The sequence below is a fragment of the Aspergillus chevalieri genome, chromosome 3 (assembly GCF_016861735.1).
Source record: "Aspergillus chevalieri M1 DNA, chromosome 3, nearly complete sequence".
NCBI classification, from domain to species: Eukaryota; Fungi; Ascomycota; class Eurotiomycetes; order Eurotiales; family Aspergillaceae; genus Aspergillus; species Aspergillus chevalieri.
In genome coordinates, this window is record NC_057364.1 from 1,975,677 (window position 1) to 1,992,523 (window position 16,847).

A 16,847-nucleotide genomic window follows, 5' to 3' on the forward strand; every position below is an offset into this window, starting at 1 on the left:
TCAATCCGAATCAGAAAAAAAAAGGATATGATGATAGAGGAAGGAATGGAGGATGGACTAAGAAAAAATTCAGGCGGAGGCAAACCAATATGCCCGATAATTTTTTTTGGGGCCGCGCTATCACCGGCCAATCATAGAGTCCGGAGCATACAACGCTAGGGTAGTTCCGTATGGCCGTTGTTATCGAACATAGTGAAGAGAATAGAGAGAAGGAGAGAATTGATAGAATTGATAGAGGTGCCTTAGGGGTAGAAGCAGTCACAAGAATTGAAGTGTTGGGGATGTAGTCGTGCATAAATATGTCATGTTATGCAGATTAGTCAATATAGTATTTGCATAAGATAAGATATGTCAGAACGGCGTTAACCCAATTTGAAAAACGGAGGGGCTCTACACCGCCTGCTCAAACGGCCAAGGCGGTGAGATAAGTCCAATCCACAATTCGGCAGGCGGCACGAATCATGCATGTATAACTGGCAGTGCATTTGTCTGTTTCCACCGGGATACTGGGATGAACTGGGATGCACCTGGGAGTAAGCAAAAGAAAAGAGGCTATCATGTAAGGGGGCTGACGCCAAGTATGAAGTGGTCATCACTTGTAACTACAGTACATAGAAGATATCATGGCTTCCATTAAGCAATTGCGCACATCACGCAAACGAGCATAACCTCAACATAAAGTCAGTCTCTTACCCAGTTGGGACATGTCCGAGGTTCATCCAGGCTGCTTAACAATCAACATCGCGGTGCTCTTGCCCAGAAGGTGACAACTCCCGTTGTAACACAGTAGTCGTAAGACCAATTTAGCCTCGAGAAGCTTCTGCGTAACCTGTCGCAAGCTTTCTAATCGTCTCGAAGTTTTTTCTGGTTCCGCCCCACGTTGCAGTACAAGTAGTCGCATTCACCCAGCATATCTCTGCAGATTACCTTCAATTCGAGACCCTTAGATTTCTTTATTATATTTCTATAGTTCTCTACTCTATACTGCAACCATGGCCTCCAACAAGGCTCTTGTCTTCAAGAAGATCCCCGAGGGATACCCCATCCCCGGTGAGCACCTTGCCGTCGAGTCTGCCGCCTATGACGCCAACGTGCCCGCCCCCGAAAACGGTGTCGTCGTGCAGTCGCTCTACACCAGCTTCGACCCCTACATGCGTGGCCGTATGCGCTCTGCTCACATCAAGTCCTACGCTCCTCCCTTCCACCTCAATGAGGCCCTCAACAGCCGCTCCATCGCCAAGGTTATCCGCTCCAACAATGACACCTACAAGGAGGGCGACATCGTCGTCGGCCACATTCCCATCCAGGAGTACATCGCCCTGAACGGCGAGCAGACCGCTGCTGCCATTAGCGTGCTTCAGAACCCCTTGGAAATTGAGGACATTCGTGTCTACCTTGGTCCCCTGGGTATGCCCGGTCTGACCGCCTACTCGTCGCTCTATGAGATCGGTAAGCCCAAGAAGGGTGAGACCATCTTCATCTCCGCAGCGAGCGGTGCTGTCGGCCAGCTGGTTGGTCAGATCGCCAAGCACGAGGGCCTCAAGGTCATTGGCAGTGTCGGATCGGACGAGAAGCTGAAGTACATCACTGAGGAGCTGGGCTTCGACAGCGGCTTCAACTACAAGAACGAGAAGCCTGCGGACGCTCTTGCCCGTCTGGCCCCTGACGGTATCGATATCTACTACGAGAACGTCGGTGGTGAGCACATGGCGGCTGCTCTGGACGCTCTGAACAACTTTGGTCGCATCGTTGTTTGCGGTCTCATCTCGCAGTACAACTCGGACCCCTACCCCATCAAGAACATCCACAATGTCCTCGTCAAGCGTATTGACATGCGCGGTTTCATCGTCGGTGACCCTGGTATGGGTGACAAGTACGCTGCGGACCACCAGAAGTACGTACAGCAGTGGATCAAGGAGGGCTCCTTCAAGCCTCTCATCCACGAGACCGTTGGTATTGACAACTCGGCTGAGGGATTGGTTGGAATCTTCCACGGAAAGAACTTGGGCAAGGCTGTTCTCAAGTTTTAGATGATATGGTTGACGATTTACCTTGATATAATATTAGTGAGATAATGTGAATCCATAGTAGTCTCTTGCGCATAAACATTTTTCAGCCCAGATCACGGATGCATTTCGCTTTAGTGATGGCAGAGCAGATTGTAAGCAAGTAAGACAACGCTTTTTTGCAGTGCTAAAGGAGAAAGTAACACATATATTTCCCTATGCTGACAATCTTGTGTACATTAACCTGCGCATACTTGTAGAACAGGAATACCCCAGCTTAAATCCAATTGCCGGACGTCGGCCATTTTCGGCTGGGCGGAGAGCAACCAACCAATCACATGGCCCATAATGTGATGACCGCATATCCCGACTCGCCTTTCCGAGGTTGCTCCAACTTCGAACGTCTTTTGCGATCGATTCCTCCTGCTCAGTGTTGTGACTCCCTTGTGTGTGTGTTGCTTGAACTTGTCTCTCTACGATACCTCAGATCAACGCTATGGCTTCGATCGCGCGCCAGTCCACTCTTCTCCGGCAGTCCTGCCTGTCGGCTATCCGGGCACCGCTTGTGAACCGCAATGCCGCGGGTATGTCGCAGATGGTCGCTTTCCACGCCTCTGCTAAGAAGCAGATTCTGCCTCCTTTGCCTCGTAAGTGACCGCTTTGCAATCATCGATTGGTTACAGATTGGTGGTGGTGGTGGTGGTGGTGGTGGTGGATGGAGGTTCCGGGAGGAATTGCATATACCGGGCGGGAATGAAAATGGACATGGAGAATAAAATTGGATATGTGCTGACGGTGTGTTTTTGCAGAGACCATCCAGGGAACAGGTATGCGAATTGCCCATCGCCGATATTACTTCCAGTGATTGCGATTGTTACGGCTTGTGTCTTGGTTATGGCCCGGAACGGAACTTGGATATCACAACATTCGTCCATCTGCATGTAAAATCGAGATTGACATGGTTTCACAATTACAGTCAACGACCCTGCTCCGGTTCCTCACACCTCGCCTTCGCACGGTAGCTACCACTGGTCTTTCGAGAGGTTCGTGTGACCGAGATCCCGGCATGATATACATGATAGTCTCCACGCGACACATACTGATGATAATAGACTCGTCTGCGTTGGTCTCGTCCCCCTGACCATCGCTCCCTTCGCCGCCGGCTCCCTCCACCCCGTCACCGATGCTGCTCTCTGCTCGCTCTTGGTCCTCCACTCGCACATTGGATTCCAGTACGTTATGCTGCTTTTACCAAGCGGGTTAGCATAAGGCTTACGCATAACAGGGCATCTATTATCGACTACTTCCCCAAGCAGCGTGTGCCCAAGACCCGGGCTCTCTGCAACTGGCTCTTGCGTCTTACCACCCTCACTACCGCCGTTGGATTGTACGAGCTAGAGACGAACGACGTTGGTATCACAGAGGGACTTCGGAGAATCTGGAAGGCATAAACTGATACCATAAACATTGTTCTTTCATTCTTGTTTTATTTCATTGAGTCGGGATTTTTTTTTTTTGTATATTCACGTTGTAAAACTATCAATGCTCGTTTCCTATTTTCATTTATCCTTCCTAATCCTGACAAACCGATTCTCACTACCTGATTCCGTATCACTTGATGATGCTTCAAAAATTGCTGGAATCAGAGCAGCACGAGCAGGTTCATCGACGAGAGGCATTGAAATATATTCTTCAAATACCACTTGGGAGTCATTCAGTTTGATAACCTTGTCTTTCCGTAGACTCTCTGTAAGAGCCTTTAAGTCCTCAACGTCTTTGCCAAGCTTAGCGATTCTGGACGCATATAATGACATCACATGTCTCACAACGAAGTGGTCAGACTCCTGCCCAAACCCATTGATCAGATCATTGAAGTCTTCGTTCGCTTCAACAGCAGCTTCCAGCTTCTCCCTCAGATACTCAAAATACTCAGAAAACACCTCGTGATATGTACCAACCATAGGAAAGACCTCTCTGTCCAAGGCCAGAATCTTCCGAATATCAAGTGCGTCTTCAAAGACACTCATATACCGCCTCGCATGAGCTTCTAGGCCGCTCATTCCATACCCAGTCGCCACAATATAAGTCAGAACCGCTCGTCTATATTCCTCTTGTCGCCTCGCGATGCCATGGACAGATGGATCGTCCAGCGTTTGATAGCCCCCGGTGTAAAGGTAGTGGATTATTGTGTGGGCTAGCTCTTCATCGGCTCTGAAGAGGGACAGGATTGAGCTGTCATCACGCCCCAAGCGGGCAACGAGTAATGGAAATGGTTCGATGAGATGCCGCGGGGAGGAGGATTACGGGTTCCATCGTGTAGGGACTGAGATGGTTAGCTCTTCATCTAAACGGCTTGCCGCTAGAGCTCAAGTGGATAGGGCAACACACGATGTCTTTGGCTGGTGATATCCGGTGACTTGCCCATCACTGGGGTTTTCTTCCGCTCTATCATTTTCCATTTTGGCTTGCTCGTTAGTCAATTTACTCGTTGCCTATCTTTTTAAGGGGGATGTTAAATTGAATATATGAGCAAAAATCAGGACTAAGCGTCATTCGTGAAATAGATGACTCGCACATGATACAAATGTGACTAGCTCATAGATATGTCGCATGTTCAATATGCCGTCAAGACGGACAATCTATGTTTGAGCTTGACAGTCAAGCGTAAAATAGCTTCATATAATGCCCAATTAGGTTCGGTTTATTTTGGGTTCATCTCAGGAGGCAACGCCGAGTCTTGCGCTGACCCTGCCGCCCAGCGACTGATTCCACGCGAATATTAATATTCAAATAGGACCATTACTCCTCCTCCAACTCACTCCCCTCCTCCTCCCCATCCTCATCACCCAACCGATCATCATCATCCGCCCTCGCCATAACCTTCTCAATAACTCTCAACGTAGTCTTCAACGGCAACCCAACCACGTTATCATAACTCCCCTCAATCCCCTCCACAAGAATACTCCCCAGCCCCTGAATTCCATACCCCCCGGCCTTATCGACCCCCTCCCTTGTCCGCACATACGCCAATATCAGCTCATCCGTAACACTGCCATCGAACCGCACCGAGGTCTCCTCAATCGCTGTCTCAACAGCATATCCCGGGTCCCGCGCACTAACCAGCGGCGCCATCGCAGCGATAGCAGTGTACACTTTATGATTCCTCGCGTTGCGCAGCGCTTTCAGCATGGCGATATGCCCCGCCTCTGAATGCGGTTTCTCGAGAATAGCGCCGCTGGAACTATCAACGACGATTGTATCCGCGGCGAGGATTAACCCCGGTTCACCTTTTTCTTCGTTCGCGATTTCCTGCTCATACACCGCGTGTGCCTTTTTCGAGGCCGTGGCTAGCACGTACTCGAACGGTTGGAGGGTCTTGGGGAGGTCTTCGGGGGTGTTGGAGGGGATGACTTCGATATTTGGGAGGCCGAGGAGGGACATGATTTGGCGGCGGCGAGGGGAGGCCGAGGCGAGGATTACGCGCTTGTTGCGGAGGTCGTTGAGGAAAGGGAGGGAGAGGGGTGGTGGGCGTGGTAGAGGGGTGCGGGTTGGTGGTGCTGCTTCGTAGGTGGGAGGGGCGTCGATGGGGTCCATGTTGGATGTGAGTGCTTGTTTTTCGGACATTGTGTTTTGTCGGTTTGTTCTTTCTTATGGAGAGTATAACGGGGTATCTTGATGCAAATGGTTGAGAAAACAGAATTGACAGAACAATTATTGATGAAGGGATATCTCACTCGTCGATATCAGGGCGGTGAACCGATGATAACGAGCAACTTACGAACAACCCTATGGTCGGTAGAAAAGCAAAGGAGAAAAAAAAAAAAAAAGCCCGAGCAAATGAAAGCAAGTCATATCACAAATCGCGATGAAACATGGAGAATGGTTAGAAGTGTCTTGGCTGCTGAAGCGGAGGGAAGAATGTTACCTCCAGGTCAAGATATGGCATTTTCATGGCGCTGGTTGCTTGTAAATCATGTATGCCAGAGCAGTTGGCAGGAAATATTGTCAAGCTATCGTCACTGGCTCCTGCCCATCCATTTTCACTCAAAAAAGCACACACTGATGTCCACAACTTTTGTATTCTCCACCACCTGTTTGCCGCGCCAGGCTCTATGAATAGAGTAATACCGGATTTCTTGCCTGAAGCCACAAGCTCAACTCACCTTTCAATCTCTGCAAAGTATAGGCCTGAATCAGCAGGTGTAATGCAAGGTGCTGTGGTGTGGCTTGGTGTAGGGTTGCCCAACCCCAAACAGGCATGTCAGCAGCCGAGTTTCCAGTAGAAGGCAATACACTCACTTCTGGAGAGCACCTTTAGTAGCTTGACAGGCTGTTTGTTCCAGGGATATGTATTGATGTGGAAGATAGATCCAACGGGGTTTGCCATGACCTGTCGGAGGTAGTTGGCTTCGTGCATGTGCATTGCCCCCAAACGGTAGGTAACGATATTGAATAGTTTGTTCACTTCTGAGTCGGAGTACTCAGAATTACATTGCAGAATGCCTTTAAGTTTACCGTGGAGAGCAACGTTCGGCCCGCCACCGTCCGGACCGGGATAGACTTGCAGGTACTGGCGTGCAATCGATTGCGGCAACCTGTATTTGCTAGTGCCCCTAGTCTTTGTTTCATCACTACCCACTTTTTTTTTTTTTCTCAATGTCGAAGGGTGTAGGTGGGATCTCCCCCAGAGAAACCCACAACAGTCTATAGGCTGCTAGAGGGAGTCCAAGTCGCACTGCATGATTAACTTCCCAATCGTTGTCTTGCGCACCGAAGTGCAAATGCTGACTTGCACCAAGAAGGTGCATGTCGGTAATCGCCTCGAATATCGATCGACATAAGTCCATGTAAGTGGGATGAGTGGCTTCAGTAGAGTTCGTCTCAACGCCTGACAGACATTAGAGGATTGCGGAAGCAGCGTACCACTAGCGCGACCTAAGCTCAATTCTCTATTGCTTATGGGCCACGATTGCGAGGTCTTATCCTTGGCCGCAGCGGCGATCCCTGTTGCGTTCAGATAGTGGCCCGATTTCGTGACGTCCGGTAAAACGAGCCGCCCTCCAGAGTAACAGGAAGTGATAATCAGCGTCTTTAAAAGAAGCCTGTTCACGTCCCGAATATGTAGTAAGGGCGCTTCCTCGGGGCTGTTCCGCCCACAGCAACATCCGACATGTCTTCATCTTCATGTCCAAAAATCAACAAAACCAGATGTTCGTCTTGGACATTTGCCACTTGGGCTTGCTCCCTGGCAATGTTTAGGTACCTTTCGAGTAGCTCATCAGAACCAGCCCCAATGAGATCCGGACGGACAAGCCAACTTCGTGAATAGCAATATGTCATAAGCAGGATGACTGATAAATCACTGGGAAGCAGTGTGATGATGTTTCTCATGAAGCCAGTATCATAACCAACAGTCACCCTGAGGTATCAAGATCCCCGTTGCCAAAAACCAGAAGAAGCAGCTCTTGGCTGCCGCGTGTGCAATCTGGGTTCATTCTCGAATTGTATTCAGGAAACTCTTATAAAGGTCCTTGCGCGGAACAAGACACAAATTTTCCATAGGAAGCATCGCTTCGCCCAAAACAATCCGTTGATTTCCCTAATATTCCCAATGCATGCACTGCTTGTACTTTCGGACCAGATCCTTGGGGTTCTCAGAGGTCAGCCAGAACTGATCAGCTTGGACAGAACCTAAATCTTTCGTCAGTTAAGCCCCATCTATTGAGGAGACAGGTATTCTTACAATTCTCTGATAGACAATGATCGAATATATAGAAATCCGACAAAGTGAGGACTGACAGTGTCGTTCGTGTCAGTAGCTCCACAAATTGCTATAACCCTGTTTCCAGGGACGAGGTCTTGGGGAGAGTGGGTAAGAAATTCCATCGTGGTTAGTTCTATTGTTGCGACCAAGTTAGTCCTTGATATTTGATGCATGTTGACTACGAAAGGTTCCACAGCCGAAGGCCATGAGTCACAAGAGGCATAATGATGGACAGTCTAGATAGAAAGATGTCATGGTAGCCTGAGTAGGTGACCCTAACCAATCCGCTGTATACGGAAGGCGGTATATTTATGCAAATATCGATAATGCAGCCAAGCACATTCTGCACAACTTTATAATGGCATCGAGATAAGGAATAATTGTTGAGTATGGGAATGATTAGAGAAAATAATAAATTCAGAAATTGGAGTATCCCACTCCATCCAACGCCTGTAGCACCGAGCCGAAAGCACAGAACACCCAGGTATAATTGCAGCACAAAAACACGCACGCCTCCGATTCCGAGTCGCTCCTCTAAATCCGTGGCCAGCTGAAAGCGGACCAACCCAATACCTATTGCAATCGTAAGAGCCACAACATTTGTTTGTAGTATATTAACTCCTGGCCCAAACCCGGCACGACATATAAAAAGGAAATTCGTCAATAATTGCACCGCAGACGCGTAAACAAAGAAGAAAGAGCGGGCACTGTCCCCGATTCCTTTTCACGGGGTTGGGCATGATACCGACGAACCTCGGCTCATCGTCCAGGCCGGCCGACGCAGAACGGAACAGCACTCCATCTGGTGAGCATAGTAGCCAAAGTCGTCACGGTCGAAGCGTTTCGTCAATGCGACCGCCTCTGCCTTCGATTTCAGCGATGAGCTCCTGTCGCTCCCGTAGTTGTAGACGCATGAATTCCACCGTCTTGTTCAACACGATGCTCTCACTCCGACCTTGGCCTTCTAAACCGGGGACCAGTTCGGTTAACCGATCAAACCCCTCTCGAATCGCAGCACGTCGTTTCTGCTCCGACGCGATGTGGTTGCTTTTCTTCTCTTGCTCTGTCAGGCGCGGTTTGTCTTTATCGTTGGCCTGATTCGAAGACGCGATCTGTTTGGATGATGATGGTGAACGGCCGGCCGGAGTCGACGAGCGGCGGTCATCACCATCATCTGCATTCATGGTGATGCTTCTGGGAGCAGGTGAATAAGATGGTTCTGATGAGCTTGAGGCACGCGATGTGGAAGGTAGTTGAGCGGATGGCATATCGGGATGAGTGGAACTGAAATCGGAGCCAAACCACGAGTTAGATTGTAGTAGTAGTAGTAGTAGTAGTAGCAAAAAAACTGAAGGATATTGTAAATCTTCTTCGACAAACAGTCAAGAAGAGGAGAAGAACCCCTGAAGATAAACGCAGGCTCGACCAGGGCCCGACACAACGGCAAAACCCTGGTTCGAGAAGAAGCTCTGCGGAGAATTCAGTCGGTTGCCGCATCAGGAATAGCCAAGCCTTGTGGGACGGCTTCACGTCATCGACCGTTTCCATGTCTTTCGCCTTGTCTCAACGCTGTCTTGTGCGCTCTCTGGTTTTTTCACGAACACTCTTGACCTGTGATTATTTAGGTGTCCTCTTACACCTGGGGGACTATTCACACTCTGGTTTATTCTCGCCTCGTCTCTGCGATCGCCCTCAATTGGCCCGATCTATGAACTATATGATCTCATACTAAACCGGTTGGATCGACGTCAACTCGCACAACATACAACATCCGCGATCGTTATACAACAGCGCGTCGCCATGAGCTCTGACACGGGTTTAGAGCCTCTGCACGGGTCATGCTCATGTGGCCGTAATCGATATTTGATTCGAATTCCGGAAGATGTGACCGACCATGCGCGGATCTACTTCGATACCAGTTCTGACAACCGTAATGTTGCCATAGAAACTCTCTGGACATTTGGATGCCAACTAACGTCGTTGCTTCAACTTGAATACAGGTAGACACCATGGTACTCCTCTTACAGCATGGCTACGGGTCCCTTTGGACTGGTTCGAATCCCACACGCGATCCTACTTCCCCGACGAAACGCATAATACAATTCGTCGTACCTTCACACCTCACCACGCTCCACACACGCGGCGCAATTTCTGTGGATTTTGTGGCACACCGTTGACGTACTGGACTGAAGCGCCTCGAGACGAAGCAGAGTTCATGTCGGTGAGCATTGGCAGTCTCCACGGCAGAGACCAGCACTTGCTGGAGGACTTGGACCTGCTCCCTGGGTCTTCAGACGAAGAAGAATTGGAAGAAGAGTCTGAGGTCGATGAAGAAGTACCCGCCACTAGAGACCCAGCTCCAGTCTCTACTACCACTGCTGCTGCGCCATCGTCGTCCTCGGTTGTCGTGCCCACGTTAGCAAGCGAACCCCTTCGAAGCTACCGTTACGGGACCATGAGTGGAATCCCTTGGTTTGAGGAGATGATCGAGGGAAGTCGACTGGGTCGTCTGATGAAATCTAGGCGTGGTATGGGAGTGAGTGACGACGACTCTACGAAGTTCGCGTGGGAGGTTAGTGAGTGGCATGATGATGGAACTACTGGTGCCATCCGACAGACGCAATCTTCCACCTTCCGTAGCAGCTCTGGGAAGAGGAAACGAAGCTTTCGAGGTGACGCGGGTGTCGGCAGCTCGCGACAAAAGCGAAGGGAGTCTCCTTGATGGGTCCTCGATGGGCTTTCTGCTTGGCTTTGATGGGAATGGTCAATATGGGCAAGTCTTCGATATGTCTCCCTCTGAGTTACTGGAAAATTTTGATCGCCATGTAAGATAAGAAGAGTTAGAGTAATTTACCATGAAGTACACATGAGAAAGCCATTCCAAGAAATAAAATTCTATTCTGAGCAGTGGATAGGCACACAGGTGTATTTCCTTTCTCACAGCTTGAGATACCAATTTAGGGATTCAGGCTCGCTTAGCATGTCTTTCAAAGAGGATCAGTGAAGGGCATCACACATTCATCCACATTCAAAAAGACATTCTCCATACTCAACTATTTTCTCTCCTTCTTTAAACAAAGATTCTCTTTCTATTCTTCATATTCTAGCAGTTGACCCCTTCTCAACTACAGCATCAAGTCTTAGGGCTTCCTCCACATCGACAGACCTGTTGTCTGTCAGTTTCTTCACAGTACAGACACTGGCTTGTTGTCAAAGAGCATTGTCTTGCAGTATTGTTCGTGCCATTGTGAGTATCTCCTCAGCTAGAATGATGCAGCAGGCTATTAATAATATGAGGAATGAAGCCCAGAGGTACACGATGGCGAGTCCCAAGATGAAGCACGAAAAGTCTTTCCCAAACCTACGAAAAAAGCTCTCGAGCTCTGTCAACGACCCTCCTCCAGAGCCCTTACAATCTTCAAGCACTACACCGCGCCCCAGAAGACCTGCAGCTCCCCTGATAGACAAAACGAGGAACAGAAAAACCACTGTAACCGCAGCTCGACCAAAGCCATTTTGCTTGCCAATGTCCCCCGGAGGCCCCCATGATCCCCGTGATGCAAAAGGACCCAGGTTCATGTGTCTCGAACAAGCGCAGCGTATCCAGAAGGTTGAGTATCGACCGCCTCCCAAGTGTACCGGCCCCAAGTATCCGACCATCATGGGGGTGACGCCTAATCGACTGAAGCCGAAACCGAAGGTGGCCGAGGTGAAGAAGCGGGAGAATAGGCGGACGAGGGCTTTGAAGACGCTGAGAAATCCTGATAGGATGTTTTTGAAGTGGAAGGGTACAAAGAGTTATGCGCGGATGAGAATGTTTAGACGGTTGAATGGGTGTTTGAAGGTTCTTCAGTTGAGTGGGACTAATCAGACGGGCACAATGCTTGCAGACATACCAGAACAGAAGCCTCTGGAGATTGAGGTATGTCGCTTTCAGTCTTCAAGTACATGTGTTCAACGAGCTGACAAGGCCGCAAATTAGTACAAGCCGATGTATCGCCTGAAGGAGATCAGGAGGGCGTCGATGTTACTTGCTCGTCCTAAACCTAAGAGACCAGTGTCAGAATTGTCAATCGCAAGTGTACGTACTCAACATGTATTATTGGAGCTTAGTTACTAACCTCTGAACAGATCGACAGCGTCTTGTCGACCAACCGAAAGCGCTACTCCAATGCCTCAATATACAGTAGACCCATGAGTACAGCCCAGCCATCTCCTGCATTTTCTACAGAAAACAGCTCTGGTCAAAGTTCAGAGAATGTTTCTTTGCGTGCTTCTTTAGTTCCGTACAGAGAATGGTGGGCTTTCTTGCAGTCAACCCCCAACCCTTTCAGAGAAGAAGAGCCCAACGATGAACGCACCAATTGTGACGCCCAAGCAACCCTCATTCACAGACATGCTCACAACTCCCGCAGAGAATATTCTTTGTTTTCTTCCACCCACAGAAATTCTCTCCACTCTTCTCGCGTCTTCAAAGCGCCTGAAGACAACTACACGACTCCGCCTTCGCCAACAGGTTCAGATCTTACGATTACCCCGTCTCGCTATACGTTCGCTCAGAATATGACTGAGTCGAAGTCGTCTTCGCAGGATCTTTTGTCAAATTCTACGCGCTCCAAGGGTCTGGGAGTGGAGAAGGCTGAAAGCGTTTCAGACTCAAAGAACAAAGGTATTTCCCTGTCCTATCCTTCTCGTGTTCACCATGTCGTTGAATTAAGCCTTCGTCCAAAACGTACTTTCGAGGGAATATCCTTTGTCTCAAAACGCGTTAGCAGGGGAGATGGCTGGGCCGAAACGTCTCAGTCTACTGAACAAGGCTGACTTATCCAAAACAGACACCTACCACGGCGACAAACGTGACTCGCGAGCTCAGCAAGGACAAATATTGACAATGGAGGCCTCGAAGGTGGAAAAGCCACAGTCGCAGCGTATGTTTTTGACGGCGCCCCTTTCGCACGGATCATCGTAACTGACCATAAACAGTGAGCCCTAAGGATACAAGCACGGTCAATGACGAAATCGCACCGGATAGCGCGAAAATCCAGATCACACGTAAACCTACCGGCGGAACGGGTCCTCGTGGGCCCCGGACTCCTGCCCCAAAAACGTACCCTGGCCTGACCAAGGGAGCACGTGCCACGCCCAGCGCAATTCCTATTTCCGTCCGCAGGCTGAGCACCGAGGCTGCTGATATCATACAGCGCACTTCAAACGGGGGCTTTGCTGGTGGCATTCGCATTCTGGATAAGCCTTCTGGTCCACGTTCCCATCCTGCTGGGGAGCCTACCAGCCCATCCGTTCCAGAATCTATTCCAGAGACCAGGAAGGTATCGGACAACTCAACGTCTTCCTCTTCCGTCGGTGATTGGGACTTGGAATATGGCGAGGAGGAAATGCAGAAGCCGCCCACTGTCTTCACTGGCGAATACCGTACTCGTCCCACTGAGAGGATGGGGCAGTATCGCTACGGGCCTACGTTGAAGATCGCTGGGTCAGCGGACAACATTATTATGGGAACAGCCGACGATGGCTCGAAATCGTCCCTCGCTACTCAAAGGTCGTCTCCCGCGCGCGTGAAGTACATCGAGACTTCCAAATCTGGCTCGTCTCAAGACAACGACGACAAACCCAAGGGTCAGGCCGACCAGGTCAAGGACCAGCATACCCCTGAGCAGCAGTCACCGACCAGAAACTTCTGTCGGCCGCAGATATCCCTTGAGAATCTACCGAAGAGAGACATCAGCAACCGTGAGCTGTCGGTGGCGCGCAAGCCTCTCAACCGTCCCAGTCTCTCCAATCTTCTCGTCCCTAGCGCTGATAAATTGCACGCTGAGACTACTCCGCCCGTTCCGAAAGTGCTTGTGTCCGGAGACAGCGTGCACACGTCCTCACCTCAGTCTCAGTCCCCTAAGGAGAACGAAGACGCGACGCCGACACACACTCCTCACCAACGTAACGCTTCGTCCCACGTGTCAACTCCTGCTACGACTCCTGAGCAGATGCTCAAGAATATGCCTTTGCGATCTCACCCGCCGCCGCGTACCTCCTCGCTGCAGGCTGTGGCTGATTTCCCTATGCATTCAGAGTCGGACGCTAATCCGAAAACTCCTGGTGAGGAGTCGGGCAAGGAGAATGATACACCGCAGCTGAAGCGAGATGCCTCTATCGTGAACATCCCTGAGATTAAAGAGCAAGACCAGACTCGTTCAGTTGGAACGCCCCGTATTCCCGATTCCAAGGGCACTAGGATGCTTGATAGCTTCCGCAACATCTTCAAGCACAAGAGCGGTACGGAGAAGGGACGCACTAGAAAGGAGGAGTCAGGCCACATCCCACGCCTTACTAAAGACCAATCCATCGTCAGCATGAAATCTGTCAAGAACGTCGACGAAAAGGCTGAGTCGGTTAAAGCCTCGCCTACAACCAAACCCAGATTGTCCGACGGCGTTGGTTGGAGCAAAGTCACTCGTAACCCTAAAACCTCGGGCGAATATTCTCCTGCGCTCGTGCCAACACCGAGCTCTACGATCTCGACCTCCGCGTCCATTCCGAGCCCCCTGAGCCGCAACGCCCCCGACGACCGCACTCCGTCTTTCGCGAGGCCGACGCAGTCCACTCGTACAAAGGCTAGTACACCAGGTTCCAAGCCCCAATTGTCTGTTGGTCAGGATGGCCACACTCGCAGGGTAATCCAGGGCGTGTCTGCTTCTACTGGAAGTCCACAGCGTCTTCTCCGTACCGGTACTAAGCGTCCGAGCATTGCATCGACCACTAACAGAACTGCTCTCAATCAGCCACGCTCGACTATCCCAGTCAATAACCAGGAAAATACCTCGCCCGGTGTCGCTAAGCAGCCCGAATTGGCGCCGAAATCGTTCAAGGAAATACGTTCTTTCATTGACGAGCTCTGCACCAAAGCTCGCGATGAGAGCACCCCTGCTGAGCGGGAGAGACACCTTCGTGTAAGTTACGCCCTCTCATCTGGATCACAAACTCTCGACTAACCTGACGCGCAGTTGGCTCTTGCTCTTCAGCAGCAGCTTAGTGATTACTATAGCGTCGAGAAGGAAGCAGAGGAAGCCCTGATTCTGATGAAAGCCAAAAAGGCTGACAAGGATACTGCCCAAGATACTCTTTTCAACTTCTTTGTGCAGGTTCGGGCTCAGATAGAGGAGCAGTAGTTGCTGGGCTTTTACAAGCGGGCTCACATCTACTGCTCAGGATCCATTCTTCAGAGTCCACATCCCGTTGCTTCCGACTGTGTTTGATCTCCTCTTGCTCATATTCGTCAGATATGTCAATTCTTGTCGTGTTCCCATACTTTAAATTTTCCAGTCTCATATTCCCTTTCAGTCGCTCTTTTTTTTTTTTTTTTTTCCCGATGTTCTTCGTCTTGGCTTACAGTGTCAGTCTCGTTTTGACATGTCTATTTCACCAAAGAACGAAAACCCCATTATTCTATTGTCAGAGTTATAATGTGTCTCCTTGACTTTGTCCCATGAGAAAACCCAAAAAGAAATAATGCCCTATGAGCTATGATTTGATGTCGCATGAGCATTCTGGTTCTTTTTGAATGGTCTTTATTCAATTGGAAGATCTGTCTAATCTTTAAACCCCCATAAGGAAAAGACGAAGATATTAATAAGGGGTGGATAGGTAGTATCAAGAAAAGAATAGAAAAACTCAAATATGTTGGCGTATCTTCATATGAACTGCTCTAAGCGCGTATGGCACTTTAAACCTATTCAACCTAATCAGAAGAAATATAATCTTGGATAGCAAGTAGTATCTTCGAAATCCATTTGTGCGCTTTGAAAAGGCTAGCATAAACAATGCAAACTGCATTCACAAAGACCTGCTGAACGTGGGGTATATCTGATTAGGGCACACGTGCGCCTTTTTGTTGTTTACAACCTCCTCCCCGTTGCTTAAGCCGGGCCTTCCCAACAAGCAACACTTCTCTTTTGTGTTTGCGGATATCTTTCTGGCAACCATTTCTTTTCATACTCCCAACCTTATCCTACACTCCTCTACTTTATTCCTTACGCTCCAAAAGACGTCTAGTTAACTACGGACGCCATGCCACCCAGGCGTAAGAACCAGAGAAGCCAGGTCAGTTTCTTTCTTGCTCTGCTCTGCTATTGACAGCATGTCACGTCGCGCCCTCTAATATCCAGCACGGCCTACTTCTCGTATTTTGTGAGTATCACAAACTAACCAGAAGGTACAAACCAGGGCAACAACCCCTTCAACAACACCACCCCCAACCCCGACAAAAAACGCTGGCGCAGACGCGACAACAACTCTTCCAACAACCACCTCCCCGGCGCCAACGAAATGGCCACGGGAGATTTCTACTACCCCAACAACTCAAACTCTCACACGATGCCCTTCCCCTCCCCTGGTCACCCAGGCGGACACCCAGAGAACGCGTTCAACCCTCCTGGCCACGCTGGCGTCTCTAACTCCTACCAGTCGTACTATGGCCCTGGTAGTAACGTCTGGAACTCGGAGAGACCTTTTGCGCTAGAGCAGGCAGAGGCTCAGATGCTTGAGATGGCGGCAGCGCGTGAGGATGAGATGAAGGATCAGGAGAAGAGGTTGTTTTTGGAGGAGTATCGTTATGTGGGACAGCAGACGGTTTGTTCTGCTCCTACTTTTATGACTTGGTGCTTTTCTCTCGTGGACTTGCTACTGACAAATTTGGCCCTTCAGCAGTATGAACCTCCCCACATCGACGTTGGCGATCTCGAACCGACCCCAGATGAGATTGGAATGGAGGTTGAGCCTCTGAGCACTGGTATTGGAAGCCGCGTTGAATCTGTCTACAACGGCAACGGCATGGCAGGAAAAGTTTCAGAGACTGGTCGTGGTGGTAATACTGCTAGCAAGGGTACGGGTTTCAAGCTTCGTGCTGATGCTCCCGAGTTTGTTCCGATGGACAAGAAATCCAAGGGCAAAAAGCGTCAGGATTCTGTGACTATTGTCACCAGCTGGTACTAGTTTTTCTGTGTTTGATTGTCGTCGTGTACAGGAGTGTACAGGGAGAAGGTTTCTAAGGGCATCATCATGGGTTT

The 16,847-nt window shown here is 49.8% G+C and overlaps 8 protein-coding genes across 8 annotated transcripts; 5 read left to right on the forward strand and 3 right to left on the reverse strand.

Moving 5' to 3' along the window:
• Positions 1 to 992: 992 nt before the first annotated feature.
• Positions 993 to 2,030, forward strand: ACHE_30708S (MDR family NADP-dependent oxidoreductase; the record flags this gene model as incomplete). Its single annotated transcript, XM_043277356.1, has 1 exon — positions 993 to 2,030. One exon carries the CDS (start codon positions 993 to 995, stop codon positions 2,028 to 2,030), a length of 1,038 nt encoding a protein of 345 aa, XP_043135243.1.
• Positions 2,031 to 2,502: 472 nt separating this feature from the next.
• On the forward strand, positions 2,503 to 3,457 carry SDH4 (CybS family protein; the record flags this gene model as incomplete). Its single annotated transcript, XM_043277357.1, has 5 exons — positions 2,503 to 2,653; positions 2,816 to 2,833; positions 2,983 to 3,049; positions 3,119 to 3,238; positions 3,292 to 3,457. The coding sequence occupies 5 exons, from the start codon at positions 2,503 to 2,505 to the stop codon at positions 3,455 to 3,457; spliced, it is 522 nt and encodes a 173-aa protein (XP_043135244.1).
• A 108-nt stretch (positions 3,458 to 3,565) lies between these two features.
• ACHE_30710A (uncharacterized protein) lies at positions 3,566 to 4,066 on the reverse strand (the record flags this gene model as incomplete). The annotated part of the gene is made up of 1 exon (XM_043277358.1): positions 3,566 to 4,066. The coding sequence occupies one exon, from the start codon at positions 4,064 to 4,066 to the stop codon at positions 3,566 to 3,568; it is 501 nt and encodes a 166-aa protein (XP_043135245.1).
• Positions 4,067 to 4,805: 739 nt separating this feature from the next.
• ACHE_30711A (nucleotide diphosphatase) lies at positions 4,806 to 5,630 on the reverse strand (the record flags this gene model as incomplete). Its single annotated transcript, XM_043277359.1, has 1 exon — positions 4,806 to 5,630. The coding sequence occupies one exon, from the start codon at positions 5,628 to 5,630 to the stop codon at positions 4,806 to 4,808; it is 825 nt and encodes a 274-aa protein (XP_043135246.1).
• A 2,967-nt stretch (positions 5,631 to 8,597) lies between these two features.
• ACHE_30712A (uncharacterized protein) lies at positions 8,598 to 9,038 on the reverse strand (the record flags this gene model as incomplete). The annotated part of the gene is made up of 1 exon (XM_043277360.1): positions 8,598 to 9,038. One exon carries the CDS (start codon positions 9,036 to 9,038, stop codon positions 8,598 to 8,600), a length of 441 nt encoding a protein of 146 aa, XP_043135247.1.
• Positions 9,039 to 9,570: 532 nt separating this feature from the next.
• On the forward strand, positions 9,571 to 10,492 carry ACHE_30713S (uncharacterized protein; the record flags this gene model as incomplete). Its single annotated transcript, XM_043277361.1, has 2 exons — positions 9,571 to 9,700; positions 9,771 to 10,492. 2 exons carry the CDS (start codon positions 9,571 to 9,573, stop codon positions 10,490 to 10,492), a joined length of 852 nt encoding a protein of 283 aa, XP_043135248.1.
• An 855-nt stretch (positions 10,493 to 11,347) lies between these two features.
• Positions 11,348 to 14,951, forward strand: ACHE_30714S (uncharacterized protein; the record flags this gene model as incomplete). The annotated part of the gene is made up of 6 exons (XM_043277362.1): positions 11,348 to 11,692; positions 11,753 to 11,851; positions 11,902 to 12,439; positions 12,606 to 12,698; positions 12,754 to 14,732; positions 14,787 to 14,951. 6 exons carry the CDS (start codon positions 11,348 to 11,350, stop codon positions 14,949 to 14,951), a joined length of 3,219 nt encoding a protein of 1,072 aa, XP_043135249.1.
• Positions 14,952 to 15,849: 898 nt separating this feature from the next.
• Positions 15,850 to 16,773, forward strand: ACHE_30715S (uncharacterized protein; the record flags this gene model as incomplete). Its single annotated transcript, XM_043277363.1, has 3 exons — positions 15,850 to 15,882; positions 16,006 to 16,410; positions 16,486 to 16,773. The coding sequence occupies 3 exons, from the start codon at positions 15,850 to 15,852 to the stop codon at positions 16,771 to 16,773; spliced, it is 726 nt and encodes a 241-aa protein (XP_043135250.1).
• Between the last annotated feature and the right edge of the window lie 74 nt (positions 16,774 to 16,847).